The 15,304-nt window shown below is 33.5% G+C and overlaps 1 protein-coding gene across 8 annotated transcripts in view; it reads right to left on the bottom strand.

Annotated features, from left to right (window-relative positions):
- Positions 1-15,304, bottom strand: part of Trdn (triadin) — a 367,236-nt gene that overhangs the window by 261,253 nt on the left and 90,679 nt on the right. For all 8 annotated transcript variants that reach the window (XM_077801927.1, XM_077801929.1, XM_077801930.1 and 5 more), the window contains exon 5: positions 10,259-10,318. In XM_077801927.1, the coding sequence (XP_077658053.1) occupies positions 10,259-10,318 (60 nt within the window). The remainder of the gene's footprint in view (positions 1-10,258; positions 10,319-15,304) is intronic.

The following is a 15,304-nucleotide window of genomic DNA, read 5'->3' as shown; positions in this document are numbered from 1 at the left end:
AAGAGCAAGGGGGCTGAATTCAAACTCAAATTAGCATATTAACTCCTCATTCCTGTTACCCAGGGGAAAAATCTGGTTCCTCCAGTCAAAGTTTTGATTTACAGACACAGTACTGTATGCTGGAATTTCATTATCCTCCTTCAAAATAACACCATAATACAGCTTAGTGAAGCAGCTGGACTCATGAGCTCTAGGGAGCTGTTCAAAATGGCAGATAGCCACTAAAGCTGCTTGGATGGAAACTTCAAACTTTGGCAAGACTGCTCAAATACCAAGTTTTGAAATGACTCACCACAGCAATGCAACAGTCAGTATCTGTGTTAATAATCATTCTAAAATTAAAAAAAAATGATTTGCTGAAGCAACTGCATTTGCTTGTGCATCTTTTTGCTTAAGACCTGTAACCAGGAGTTTCCACATGGAAGAAAAAGAAAAGAGTATCTCCTTGTCACCAGTCCAGATTGGCAAGTTCTATCTGAGCCAAGACAGTTTTAGCTCAGAACAAAATAAGCTTTTTGCACCTGCTAGAGCTTAATTTGTTTGTCATCTTCTTTATAAGAAACAAAAGTCCCTTCGGTGTGCTGATAATTAAAAACAAATGGAATCCACCAGTTGGAATGGCCCTGATGTTGGCATTAGAGTTGGCATTGCTCTCCTGTTCCTATGCTTGTCCAGACTCTGACCTTTCCCTGACCAGAACATTCAGCTCAACTCAACTTTGAAGTGTATCTCTCACCCTCCCCTCATGGCTTCTCTCCAGCTCTCTCCAAGCTGTGCTCTGTGCTTTTGCTTTTGATCCCAGCAGCTGACAAGCAGACTTATGTCTTTTCTCAAGTGTATCAGAGCTCACAGTACCTCTGACCTTGAGGTTTTTATTGGGTAAAAAACTCCATAGAAGCCAAACAGCAGGGAACAGTTGTCAGAGTTCTTTGTTATTGTCTATCTGTTCTTACTTCAAAAATCAAACATTTTGGTGTTAAAACTTTTAAGCTACTGATCTGTGTAGACTACTACATTCTCCAACTGATGGGGAGCAAATAAATTCCACCAAAATTCCGAAGCTTATACCTGACTCCAGAGCAGGTCACTGTGTAAGACTAATTTGACCATCCAAACAGAAATAAATCAGCTAACCAATTAGGCATTAGACTTTTTAAAAAATATTTCTTTTTTAAGTTTTAGGTGGACACAATATCTGTATTTTACATTTATGGGGTGCTAAGAATCAAACCAAGTGCCTCTTGCATGCTAGGCAAGCGCTCTACCACTGATTCACAACCCCAGACCAAGACTTTTTTAATTATGAAAATACAGGGGAGCATGAATGGTTAACTAGACTAGAATTTATTGATTTTTGTTTTAGTTAATTTCTCTATATTTCAGATTTCCAGTGCTTTGTTATGGGAGGCACTAGCAATTGATAAATTTTAAATAGGTGAACATTTCAGACAGCCTCATAAAATTCATACATATTTATGTTTTGATTCCTCAGTTTTTAACAATAGAACATAAAACATATTCATTTTTTAACACTTAAAGTATTTCTTTAAAAGAAACAAATTGTTTTAGCCTAAATTAAACAAAAATGGCCAAATATACTCTAATTTAGAGTGTATGTCTCTCTGTGTGTGGTTAAGTTTTCCATCTAAAGAATTTTAATTCTGTACTACGGCAAAATAATCTGTACACTTTTTAAAAGATAATGATAAACAAAATAGGAAAGGGTTCTTAAATAGAAAAACTTCAAAAAATTGCATTATCTATTTTTTTCAAGAAAAAAATTATTACTTGAGCTTTAACAAATGAACACAATTTTAGAGTTGGTAGGAAGAGATCAACTAGCCTGAACTTCTTTGTCCAGGATAAGAATCTAGACCAGAGCAGAAAAGAATACAACTATCTGATGGCTCCCCACAAAATTGATGCTTAGTCACCCCAGATTCTATGCAGACTATAAACTTATTCTATGAGCCAAAGTGTGCTGATTAGATTCTGCAAGCATGTTATCAACAATCTACCCTTCAGTAGTGTGCACACTTCTTTTTCATAATAAAATTACTTTTATTTTTGTATTAAAGTGGAAGACTTGGAAAACTAACTAAAATTAAAATTTTATCTGATACATATGTTTTAAACCATACAACAGAATTTTTAAAATTCTAAAATATCAATTTTATTCTCAAGTCTGACTTAATTGTATGGAGATTTACCTGGGGGCTCCATAGCCATAGTAAGACCTGTAATCACTTTCTTATACGTGTAAAGTTACTAGGAAGGCAGTGTTTCATAGCTTTATGCAGAATCTTCAATTCCAATTTTATTTTCCAGTTTTTTTCTTTCATAACTAACTGCCAGAAAATAAATAAATATATATATATATATATATATATATACACACACACACACACACACACACACATATGTATATATATAAAATTATACTTAATTATATATATATACATGTATTTATAATATGCACCTATTATATATATATATATATATATATATATATATATATATATATAAATAAATAATTAGGTCAGCTGAGAAAAGACAAAAATAAAAGTTTATATAATACTAGATGCCTAAATTAATTTGAAGACTTTGAGGTCATTGTTATACAGGACTTTAGGATATTCTGATATGTTTTAATGTCCTATTCTTTTGGCTTTTGAGAATCACTACAGGCTAAATCCCTTGTCAGCTTATGATTCCAATCCTGCAATTGTTTCTCAGAAACTTATGGAGTCCTAAGCCAGTCAATCAGCATTACTGTTTTAAATCATCCTCTGAAAAAAATGTTTCTGACTCTGTGCATGTGAAAGTTTTATAAATTGAATTGTGTTCCTCCAAGAAAGATATGCTACAGCCCTAACTTCCAGTACCTCAGAATATGACCTTATGCTTGGTAGAAGCATCTTTACAGAGGTGATCAAATTAAAATTTCATTAGGCCACTTCTTAATCCAATATGACTGATGTCTGTATAAAAGGGGAAATTCACACAGAGAGTCAGACATACACAGAGGGAACACAATATGTGAAAAGACAGACACACAGGGAGCACATCTTCTGAAGACAATAGCAGAATTTAGAATGATTTATGTAGAAGCCAAAGATTGCCCACAAACACAAGGAGTTAGAGAGAGTCATGCAACAGATTCCCCCTCACATCTCTCAGAAGGAACCAACTCACTGAAAAATTTGACCCAGAACTTCAAAGCTCTATAGCTGTGATATCAACACTTTCTATTATTTTAAGCCACCCAATCTTTGGTACATTTTAGTGACAGCTCTAAGAAACTAATATGAATCATTTGACTTTCATTGAGCACTTTAATACAAATTCCCACTTAATTCCTTAAAGACTGACCCTGACCTAGCTTTTATGTCTTCCATTTTAGTAAGCTCCAGAATTCATGCCTGAACCCCTAAACATTCATTTCTTCCAAGGCCCTACCAGAAAACTCCAGTCAGACACACTCAGCAACTGAGGCAGTGAGGCTTCCAACAGCATCCCTGCCTCTAGGACCTCTCTGGGAAGTATTCAGTATACAATGGTACAATTGTATTGACCTTTTCAGAACTTTCATGGGACTAGGTTTTATTGGTTATTGAATTTTCCATTCTTAGTATGGTGTTTGTCACAAAGTAATTTCTGTGAATAAATTAATGTGCATTGCTAAAAAGAAAAAATTATTGTGGCCAGCTTTTTCTTTTAGTCTGCCTCTAAGAATACCTCCCTTTCCTACCAACAAATCTCTGATGCTGACCATCTGCCAGCTGGCTGTGTGAACTGCCTCCTTACTCCTGAGGTCACTTCTTCATCTGAACACCTGATACCCCATGTGGATGCACCCCACACCTGTGGTCGGAGTACCCAGCAGGTTTCCTTTCCACCAGAAGCCTTCTTCTAGTTATGTTTACTACTAATTTCTTGTCTTTTCTGGTTTGTTCTGCTCTGTGAGTAAACTAACATGTTTAATACTTAAATAGAAGTTTTAATATTATCTGAAACCAACAGTGAAATTTGCAATTGCAAGAGAAATAAGACAATGTACAATAAACAAGCAACTGCAGGGAGGAAAAAACCAGAGCAAAATTAAAAATAAATTCATTTTTTTACTCCAGATAATTGGATCATGAGTGTTTCATTTGTTTCTTTCAGTTCTTTTCTTTTTCAAATTTTCCCAATTGTCCAGATTAGATTTTACTACTTTAATTTATATTATCACAATTTTGTTTCTGTGAGATTGGTTTCAGATTGCAGATTATAGATCGTTTTTTGTTTTACTATCAAATTGGTGATTGCCTCTGACCAAATAAATTTGACATTTTAATAGCCCAATTAAAGCTGAGTAATTTTATGCATGTGTATGTGTGTTTATATATTATGTACATATATAGCATTATATATATATATGAAGCACATAAATGTAAAAGAATATCTTTATGAAAATCAAGCAAAGATTAACAAAATAGCAATAACTCATTCATTCATTTATTATTTGGATTTTTTTGAGTGTGTTGGGTGCTTTGTTAGATGTTAAAGTGATTTTTAATTTAAGCATACAAATTCATAGCTGGCAAGAGCCTGAGAGATTATTGAGCCTGAATCTCCTTGTTTTGAGATAAAGAAATGCAGTCATATGTCAGAAGTAAAGCTGATCTAGAACATGTTTGGAGATAAACTAGTTCCTTGCCCTCACTGAGTGAGTTGGTCACTCTATCCATAACTCATGTGTTGTCAAAATGGTTAAAAAGGTAAAAACTGGGTTATTAGAGTAGCATGGAGACAGAGCCTACATGCCTTCAATGAAGGACAGCAGAAACTGGTGAAAGGAACTGGAATTCCATATGAGAATCAAAGAAGTGAACAAGCACCCTGCTAAACGACTACATAGGAGGGGCCTGGTGGCCAGAGAACAGAGCACAGAAAGGCTCAGGGTTTCAAGATAGCACTATGTCTGTTTAAGGCCTGCCCAACAGCTCAGCCTACCTACAACATAGGAGGCTTTAGCTGGGCTGGGAGTACCAGTGGCAGCAGGCAGACAGAGGTGGGGATGTTGGAGGAGTTACTGAAGAGGTTGCAGAGCAGGTTAGATATGCAATAATGGGTACAAAGCCACAAATTTGTAGGTAAGGGTGTCAAAGATTGTGTGAGGAGGATCTCTGGTGCCATATTACAACATGTGACATTTATCTCTTAGGCACTGAGACACCAACAATGGATTTAAGCAAGTAAAGTGTTATGATTAGCATTTGCTTGAGAGATTAATGCAAGGAAATCAGTAACAAAGCGATTGTCAAAAACTCTGTGAGACAGTTGTGGAGGTGATAGAAGTGGTAAAGAGAGTGGACTAAATTACAGTGAAGAGAACACAGGGCAAGAGTCCAAGCAGGATTGGACTTTATAGAGAAAGAGTCATAGGCTGGGCTTGTAACCCAAATGCTTCATAGATGAGGCATGTAAATAAACATCTAACTTTATCTTTCATAACTGCCATAAAGTTGAGGTAGGTAGATTATCTTGCATTATCCAGTTGGGGCCTAAAAGTAATCACATGTATCCTTATTATAGTGAGGTAGGGGGAGACCGAAGTCAGAAGGGAAGATAGCAGAATGATCACAGAGGCAGAAATCAGAGTGAGGCAGTCACAATCCAAGGAATATCAGTAACCACCATAGGCTGTGAGAGGTAAGAAAGAGATATTCTCCTAGAGTCTCTAAGGAAATGTAACTCACCTGTCTCTTTTATTTTATGTCAATAAAACTGATTTTGAATTTCTGGCCTCTACAGCTACTATGAAAGGGGGAAATATTATGTTTGTTTCTTTTTTCTTTTTTTTGAACACCAAGTTTGATTATTTGTTACAGAAACCTCAGGAAACTAATACATCTATAATAAGCAATTTGGCATTTTCATCAATTATAAGTAGTGTACTATCATATTTCTCAGTCTTATTAAATGTAAAATTTTGAGAGATGAGTCTTATTGATATATACAGCTTATTGACTAGCTGGTTCTTGCAATATAGGCAAGCTATCAGATTTGGATAACACCAGGGCATATGGATCACAAACCAATGGGGAGAGAATAGATCTGGAGCCCGGACACTGGTAGACATGTGAATATGCAAGTAGAATAGTGAGATGAACCAGCATATAGCAAGACCCTAACCACAGGTTTAGAGACAAACTCTAAATATAAAAGTTAGAAAACTCTGGCACAAAAGAGCAAAAATAGAAGGGACATTAGACATATAGTGAGAAAGCCACATGTTCTTAAGTTAGAGAAAACTATGGCTAAAACTAGATTGCCCAACTTATTAAAAATGAGACAAAGAATCACTGAGCACAAGAAAACTTCAGTATTCTAAGTTATAAATAGCATTTTACCTACCATATTTGATTATTTTTTGAAGATGAGGTAAAATATTAGATTATAAATAAGAAAGTATAGTATTTGGTTCATGGCAAATAAACATTCATCTCTCTCTCTCTCTCTTTTTGAAAGGGAGCACAAATGTGGCATGGCAGTATAGGTAGTTTAACATTATGTCAGAAGATCTTGGGATGACACATCTTAAATTCCTCCAGCCTATTGTCATATAGATATTAAATACTGTAGAGAAAGAATTAATGCACATAAGAAACTTGCAAGGGACAGTCATTTTTTAAATCAGAGATGATTAAGAAGGACTTTGGTAATTAGCTGATAGTTACTATTTATAATTAGACAAGAATTATTTTAAGAATTGCCTACTTGCTTTACATAATCACCACATAATCCTTACAATAATTCCATTATCCCCATTTTACATATGAGGAAACAAAGACTAAAGAAGATTAATCAGTTTGTCCAAGGTCACATAGACAAAAATTAATAAACGTGCATTATCACCCAGATTGGTTAATTCAAGAACTTTCTTAAAGTAGGAGAAAATAATAGTATCATCTTACTTTGTCAAAAAATCATATAACACACTCTTAGTTTATTTATTGTACAAGACTGTCTAAGTATGTATTGTGGGTCAGGGGAATTCTTAAAAAATAATCATGACTGGGACCTTTTATTAATGTATGACAAATATCACTAGTCTCTGCCTTTACTTACCATAAGACTGTATGTAACTTTTCACTTAAGAAACTTGTAGGCAGAATAATTTATAATTATTATATTATATTATTATTATAATGATGCATCCTCAGACTGTTGGTGGCTACAAAAGACTGGTCACCATTTCTCATCATTTAAAATGCAGCTCTACATCCACAAGGGACATCCATTCATCTGAAATACTCATGGGCTCAAGACTGCCTCTTTATTTCCATTTGGACATTTATTAGGTCTTAAAGGTTAGACAAGAATATATAAAATATTATGCTATAAATACAAGTGAATTCTGCATGTTCATTTTGACCTATAAGACCTTATGTTTGAAACCATAACCCTGATATGAAATCAGACTTTTTCAAGTTCACTAGGACTGGAGCACACTGATCACTTCCCACAGCTTATGGAATTGTGGCAAACTCAATCTGCCTACTCAGCAGTGGCTATATAGATATGAGCAGTAATTGGGTAAATAATGTTTGGTAATCTAGGAAAAGTTACAGTATGGTGTTAAGTTTCTTCTAAGCAAATTAATATTCCCCAGTATTACTATATGAATTTAATACAAGGTCAGAAGTACATACATTATCCTGAATATATTTACAAACTAAATTCTTATCTCTTTATAAAACCCAAAGTTAAATTAGTTTGAAAGTCAACCTTAACTAATGTGCCAGGGCTTATGCTAAGCACCATAACAGATACTCATTGCCAGGTTACGAACTAAAAGGCTTACTGTTTAGCTCCATGAAATTGCTGTATTCTTCCCTGATGAACAGCATCAAACAAAATTAACAGAGGAACAAAATATAATTAAAAGACTGATATTCATTTAAATCACTTAATGTGGATGACTATAAAATTTTCTGTGACAAAGAGTAAGAATTGGAATTGATTAATTCTTTGACATTTAAAATAAATTAATATATTTATATGGAATTATTTTGGAAATCTGTTTTCTGAGGTTATATTTTCTTTGGTTTTTCTGTACTTCCATTGATGAATAAATCAAACAGGTATAGATTCCCAAAGCTTTTCTAAGTATCTACATAGCCCTGAGACCATAGGAATCTCCAGAAGGAAAAAAAAAATAAAAAATAGGGTATTATCTAGGTTCTTTTAGCATCAAAATATTATTTCTGCACAAAAACACCAGCTTTAAAGTATTGGAGTCTTTTAGAGTCTTTAGAGTCATAAAGAGTCTTTTTAGGCTGATATTTGTTGTCTTGTTTATAATCATTACAAATAATTATACTGTTACCTTCTTGTAAGAGTTCAAAATACTTAAATAACAATTTAGATTCCTAACTATCCATCATATATAATCATAGCCAATATGAAACATGGCATACAGAATACAGTATTTGTTTACATGTATCAATGGTTATAAAACTACATCATCACTGAACAATTTGTCTACAGAGAGGGTGTTAATCTACCTGGATTCTAGACAGGAAACTGAGGAGGAAAATGAAATGTTTGATTCACATTAATACAGAAAAACTGTGGAGAAATAAAATGATGAACTATCTTTGATGCCCCATTCAGTGTTGCTAAGCTGAAATCCCATTTTTCTCTTGCTTGAAAAATATATTCACTTTCACAAAATGGATTTGGTCTACTCAAGAAATACAGTCAGGTAACTAATCACCAGCCCAGTCTTTGAGAAATTTATTTTAAACTTCAGCCAAATTCACTATTTTAATTATAGAAGACTCACTATTTTAACAAACCCACTCTACAGCCCACTGCTCAAAGGCTTTGATAGCAAGATTCTAAAAGCCAGGTCCAAAATGCAAATGGTACCATCTGCATCACCACATCCCTCCCAGCAGCACTGCAATTAAATTAATAGTAGACTCTTCAAGATAAACCGGCAGAGACCCCAATCATGTGGAACTGGTTGAGTTTCTATTTAACCTACAGCAAATGGAAAAAAATACACAGCCAGTTCAGTCATGGCTCCCTTAGTCAATCAGTGCCCAAAAGCTGTGTCCAATTTCCCTGACCAAAGGAATTAAGAACCAAAAAAGGAAAGGAAACAGTAAGAAGACGTTAGTTCCCTAAGTACAAATATAAATAGATTTCAATCAAGTGAGCTTCAGTGTGCTGACTGTGTAAGGATTGGCTGACCAATCTGGAATAAACTCAAGCATTAGGATTAAAGGCATAATGTCTAAAGAATGATTTGAGCTCCTCACAAAAAGGAAGTACATGACGTATGCTTAAAAACAACAACAACATGACCTTGTAATATAGATACACATGCCAATATAATTTAAGGTTAACTAGAACTTCCTTTATTTGAAATTTTACAATCTGTGGTTGTTGTATTTACTGCAGATTTTGCATTAGCCCGTTTTCATATGAAAAATATTGGACCACATTTAATTTTTATCCCAGGGAAATTCTTTTACTTTTTATTTGATTATACAACTATGGTAATTAGGAGATTCTTAATTTTCTTCCAAAATCATGTATTTGGAAAACCTGAGTATTCTTAGAGATACAACCTTCTGATTGTCTTTGCTTCCTAAAACTTCTTGTGAAGTTTTATGACAGCATAGACAACCCATTAAAAAAAGTGTCAGATGAGTAAGGTAAATCTGGCCATTATTAAAATGCTTGTACTGCAAGATTTCAGTTCCTGGAGTCAGTTCAGTGAAAAGAGATATTAATCATCTTGTAGTCATTGTCCATGGAGTCCTGAGGCTAGGGCGGGAAAGCTGTAGGGAAGTGGCCTTCTGCAGTGAGGGAACATAATGACTCTGCATTTCTAAACCAAAGAATGTAAAGGCATCCCATGGCAGAGAAATTCAGTTTAAAGAAAAATTGAACTCTGACTCATAGTAACTTATTAACAGAAGAAAAGTGTTTGTTCAAGTCAAAAAAGTTTGTGTTGTCATTTAGTAAGAAAAACCAGCTGCAAATAATTTAAAGACACACTTTAAAGTTACTTTAATTCCAATCGTTACATATTATTCACACATTTACACCCAAAATTAATAAAGTAAAAGTACTTATTAAAGTAATACCAACAATGTTTAAAAAAAAAACCACATTAATCATGTTTTTCTTCCATATGAATACACAAAATATACATCCTGGAATAATAAGAATAAACATAAGATTGAACAATTACCTTTAGTTTGAATTTTCTTTTCAGATTTATCCTGCTTTTCAGTCTTTTCTTTGTGTATTTCTAGGGAAAAACAGAATTTATAATTTAATTTTTTTTAAAAAAAGTATAAAATTTAAAACCTAGTTATACCTAAATTTCATCATTTCATCATAAAGTATACATTCTTGTGTCTAATAAACTTTTTGATATATTTTAAAAAAGAGTTCGTAAAATATAGCTACATAAAATCACTTATTTACTTCAATAAAGAAAAATTTGAATCATCTCAAAATCAGTTATTTGGAAAAGCTTTAAAATTTACATTGACAGATATGTTGTCATCATTTTTAGTGACAAAATTGATCACAAACTGTAATTACACTTTATTTCAATTACTCTCAATACAAATAAAGAATATTCAATAAGAATGTCATTTAGATTTAGGAAGATTTTGTTTTTACATATTAAATTAAGAATTTGTGAAATGAACTGTAACAGCTATCTAATAGAAAATATATCTCAGAAGCATTGACTGACTCTAAGCTATGTTTATAATCAGCATTTGGCATTGCATTTACCCAATAATTACTTCAAGCAGATATGACACTTTTAATTGAATAAGTTAGCTGTACATCTTTTCCAAATATCAGATTTTAACAAATATATTCAATTTGCTGCTGGCTTCCATATACATATATTGCCAAATCTTAGCAAATGAAGTTTATTCTGAATTTGCAGTTAATTTGGATAGAAGTAAATTTGAGATTAGGGTTTACAAATATTATTACTACCTCTGAAAATGACTTAATCTTAAATATCATGGTTTTTCTTAGAAAAAAAAAGCTAGAGATTTACTTATTTATTTATCACAACTTCATTCCACAGATGGTCTGAGACAGTACTAATTACTGTACACGTTTTGAATTCTCCATTTGTAAGTTTTCACTTGCATTTTGTAATTTTCCTGAAGTCTACCAAATGAAGACCAATCATAAGAAAACCCTAAATATCCTCAGAAAAGGGCACCTATGAATTTCCACTCATTTGTTATGGAAATAACTATCATTGAATAATTTTTCTTCCATTTTTTCCATGCATCATTCACTCTACTATTCAGTGTCATTCCTCCACCCTCATCCCATCCCTGACTTTGAATATGGTCATAGAGATATGGACAAGATGAGATGCTTATTCACATCTCTGAAAATTTTTCTCCAAGGTAAAGAAAGGAAAGATTCCAAAGAGCATTGGAAACTTCCATCATCCTGCCTCTCTCACAATTTTCTCACATTCCCTAATATTTCTAAATTCTGCTCTATAAAAGGGTTTCTCAGTTTAGTGCCTTTTCTGATTGGGTGAGTCAATAATTGAGGGTGAGGAGTGCTATTCAGTGCATTCTAGGATGTCTAGCAGCATTCCTGTACCACCTATTAGATGGCTTTAGCTCCCATCACTACCCTTCAGGCAAAAACAATGAAAAATACCTTTACATATTGCTAAATGTCCCTTGCTAGACAAACTAAACCCTAGATGAGACTTGCTCCTCTAAAAATACATGATAATCAGCCAGACAAACTCTTTGCCAATGTCCAAACCTACATTGTCAATGCAGTGACCAGTAGACTTCTGTTAGTCTTAAGCACATGATATGTGGTTAGTCCAAGTGTATATGTACTATAACTGCAAAATACACACTAGATTATGAAGAGCTATTTTAAAAAATAAGTAAAATATTTTGTTAGTTTTACATTCCTTACATTTTGAAATGATATTATTTTGGATATATTGATGGTAATAATTTTATAGATGTGTCAGTGTGGCTAGGCTCCTATGTGTTTTCCAAGGGATACTAATCAAGGAATTACTTAAAGATATTTGGCAAATAGAGTAAAAATCCTCAATCAGTTGAATTTAAGAAGGTGATTCTCAATAATCTGGGTGGGTTGTGTGATTCCATTGAGAAGACTTAAAAATAAGCCTGAGTTTTCCCAGAACAAGGGATGAATTCTCTATGTGGATCACAGCTTTGATCCATACCCATGAGTTCAAGTTTGCCTATGATCTTCCTGTTCTGGCTGCCTGTCCTGTGGGTTTAGACTTGGTTGACCAGTTTCCATAATCACATAAGTAAACATCTGGTAATAAATTTTTAACATATAAATGAGTCCCCCTGATCTCTTTCTACTTGTGCTTCTCTATTTGAGCTCTGACAGATTAGATTAAATATTATTTAAATTAATTCTACGATTTGTCTCTCCATTTTTTAATGTAGCTAATTGGAAATTTTAAATTGCATGTATGAATCACATTATATAATGTGTACATTAGACAGTGCCAGTCTAATCTTAAGTGGAACAAAGGACCATCTTAAAAATATGAGGTCAATCAGTGTTAAATCATCTTCAAATGAACTGAAAAAACAATTTTGAACTTTTCCCTATCAGTAACTTTCTTCTTCTTCCTTCCTATCCAAACAAACAGAAGTTATGCAGAAGATTGGTGTTTATATAATAAACACCATTCATTGGATATGCTAAGGGAGTCACTTTTCATGTGACATTTCATATTCCCAGTAGGCATTAACTGGGATTAAAAAATGAGATGAAAATTCAAAATTAAAGAATTAAATGAAGTATTACATTTTTTTTGTGATATGAAGCCTTCAAAATTCTCAATTGCCAATCTCCTTGAATGTAGGGATGTTCATTTGTGTGAATGTCTATATTCCATGGATACCTGCTATCTAATCATAGAAGTCAAGAAGGAATTCTGGAACTCCCATGGGAGAATCAGACATGAGTCACATTCTTCTGCTGGATTTGGTGCTAAAAGCAATTTTCTCTGAATAATTCTATCAGAGCATCTTAGCCTAACATGGTTTTGGAAAAAAAAAAAAAACACTGGGCAGGGGGAGGGGTTGTGAGGGTACATAGTATAGGCTGATTCACAGCAGGATTCCCTGAAAGGTAGGTAGAAGACTGGGCATCAAAAACAGATGAGAGAAGCAGTACCAGAAAATATTTTGGCTCCCGTTAGTTCTGTGTTTATAGCAGATGTAATTAAAAGGAAAAAGTATTAAAATAGAAACCAGAATAGAAATGAGTACGGGTTCATACCAGAGGGGAAAAGTAAAGATAAATCTTGAAAAAATCAGGAGAAAGAACACCACTCAGGAAAAAAGAAAAGTGAGGAGTGAGTGGGCCCAGAGGGTAAATGAATTTCCTACACCATATCTTAAATACATGAAGGGAGGTAACTATAAGTGGTAGATAAATACTTGCAGGAAGCCGCACTTTATATTGTACTTTATCAAAAATAGAACTAAAAGAAAATAAGTTTGAAAAATGGCCATATTTCAGAGCATTTATTTTTTACTTTATGATAAATTTTGTGTCTACAGTCCAGTTTTACAACTCAAACCAAGATCCAAGATAAATTCCCAATTAATTTTTCTCATTCTGATACTTCAGCCATACACAGATGAAGACAACCGCTGTTCTGGGTAGGTTCACCAGGTTTCTCCTACCTGGGAGTATCTCACATCAAACAGAAGCAATAATGACTTACATTGTCAGGGTTTTTCTGTTTGTTTTTTCAGAAATATCAACAATTAAAATTCATGGTAGAGCCATTAATGTATCTGTAAAGGCAACTCTATATAAACAAGAGATAAACTAGTGAAGGCATATATGCATCTATATTTCTCTGTTTATAGAGGACAAATTTATCTCATGATTTAAACTTAAAAAGAAATCAACATCTCCCTATGTGTTTTATTGCTACATTGCATTTTCTTTGGGGATTGAATTCCACCATAGCCTGTGGCTATCAGATGTCAGAGGATCCCATGAAACCTATACACAGGGTGCCAATTCTGTCTCCTTACACTTGAGTGAGGAAATGATGACCATTTAGGCTCCTGTCCAATTGAGTAAGAGCATGCTACCAATTTAGACTTCAGAAAGATATTTTCTCATATCCAGACGATGCCTGATATGTTGCCTTCAATTGCTCTTTCCAGCCAAGCACCATTTGTTATAAGATTTGAAAATTAAATTTAAAAATTTAAGTCACTAAAGATAGGAATTTATTATCTTACAGTTTTCAAAATCTTCAAAGAAAAATAAAATTTCCAATACTATATTAACTCCAGTGTTTAGTTATTTTAGTTATTTAATATTTTCTTTAGACAGATGAATGCTTTTACTTTGTGTAATGTCATAATGATATGTAATGGTGTAAAACTATACACAACATATGACATTCTAAGGTATAGTTTACTTAAATCTAAACCAAATCTGAATACAAAGGATAGGAAGAAGATCAAGGCAGCCATTATTTACCTCCAATATATGTGCTTTGGAATAGGTGGAAGTCAAATGCTTCTGAAAAGGTGATAAGTCTCATTAGATCTAGCTAGAATAAAATTATTTTTGAAACCAGACAATCCTAAAGATTTTGTTACTTAGAAAGTATAAGGGTCAAATTATTTCAATACAGTTGTAAGATTGCCCACAGGTTCTCAAAGGATGAGTTTTAATGTCACTTTTGAGAAATGAAGAAGTGAAAAATAACATTAAAAATAGTGACAATTATAAAACATTAAGAGGTAGTGAAAGAGCTAACTTTGATCTACTGAGTCCTGGGTAGCCTTGCCTAAGAAAACCATCTACTGATGTTTCACAGTGTAATAAATGGTATCACGGGCATGGAGGACTTAAGAGAAGGGCAAGTTAATTCCACAGTGATGGGTTATACTTTTCTGTTTCCTTTACTACTCTTAATTTTCCACTGAAACTTTTCTGGCTACATATAGGGAGGTACAAGTGAAGATAAATTGTAAAGAGTCCCTGTTTCCTCTTAGATTTTTTTGGTTATTCATCTCTCATTCTACAGCAAAAACTTTTGAAGTCACCAGAAAACATTTTTGCTAAATTTTAAATGCATTTCCAACTTTCCCTTATTTAGAGAACACAAATAATTTAAAGTCTAATTTTTATGCTTTATTATTCAATACAAGTAATGATATACTCCCTATTCAAAGCACAATGTCAAATGATGTGTCAA

The sequence above is a fragment of the Urocitellus parryii genome, chromosome 8 (assembly GCF_045843805.1).
Source record: "Urocitellus parryii isolate mUroPar1 chromosome 8, mUroPar1.hap1, whole genome shotgun sequence".
Taxonomy (NCBI): Eukaryota; Metazoa; Chordata; class Mammalia; order Rodentia; family Sciuridae; genus Urocitellus; species Urocitellus parryii.
This window is presented reverse-complemented; position numbering and strand designations above follow the sequence as displayed.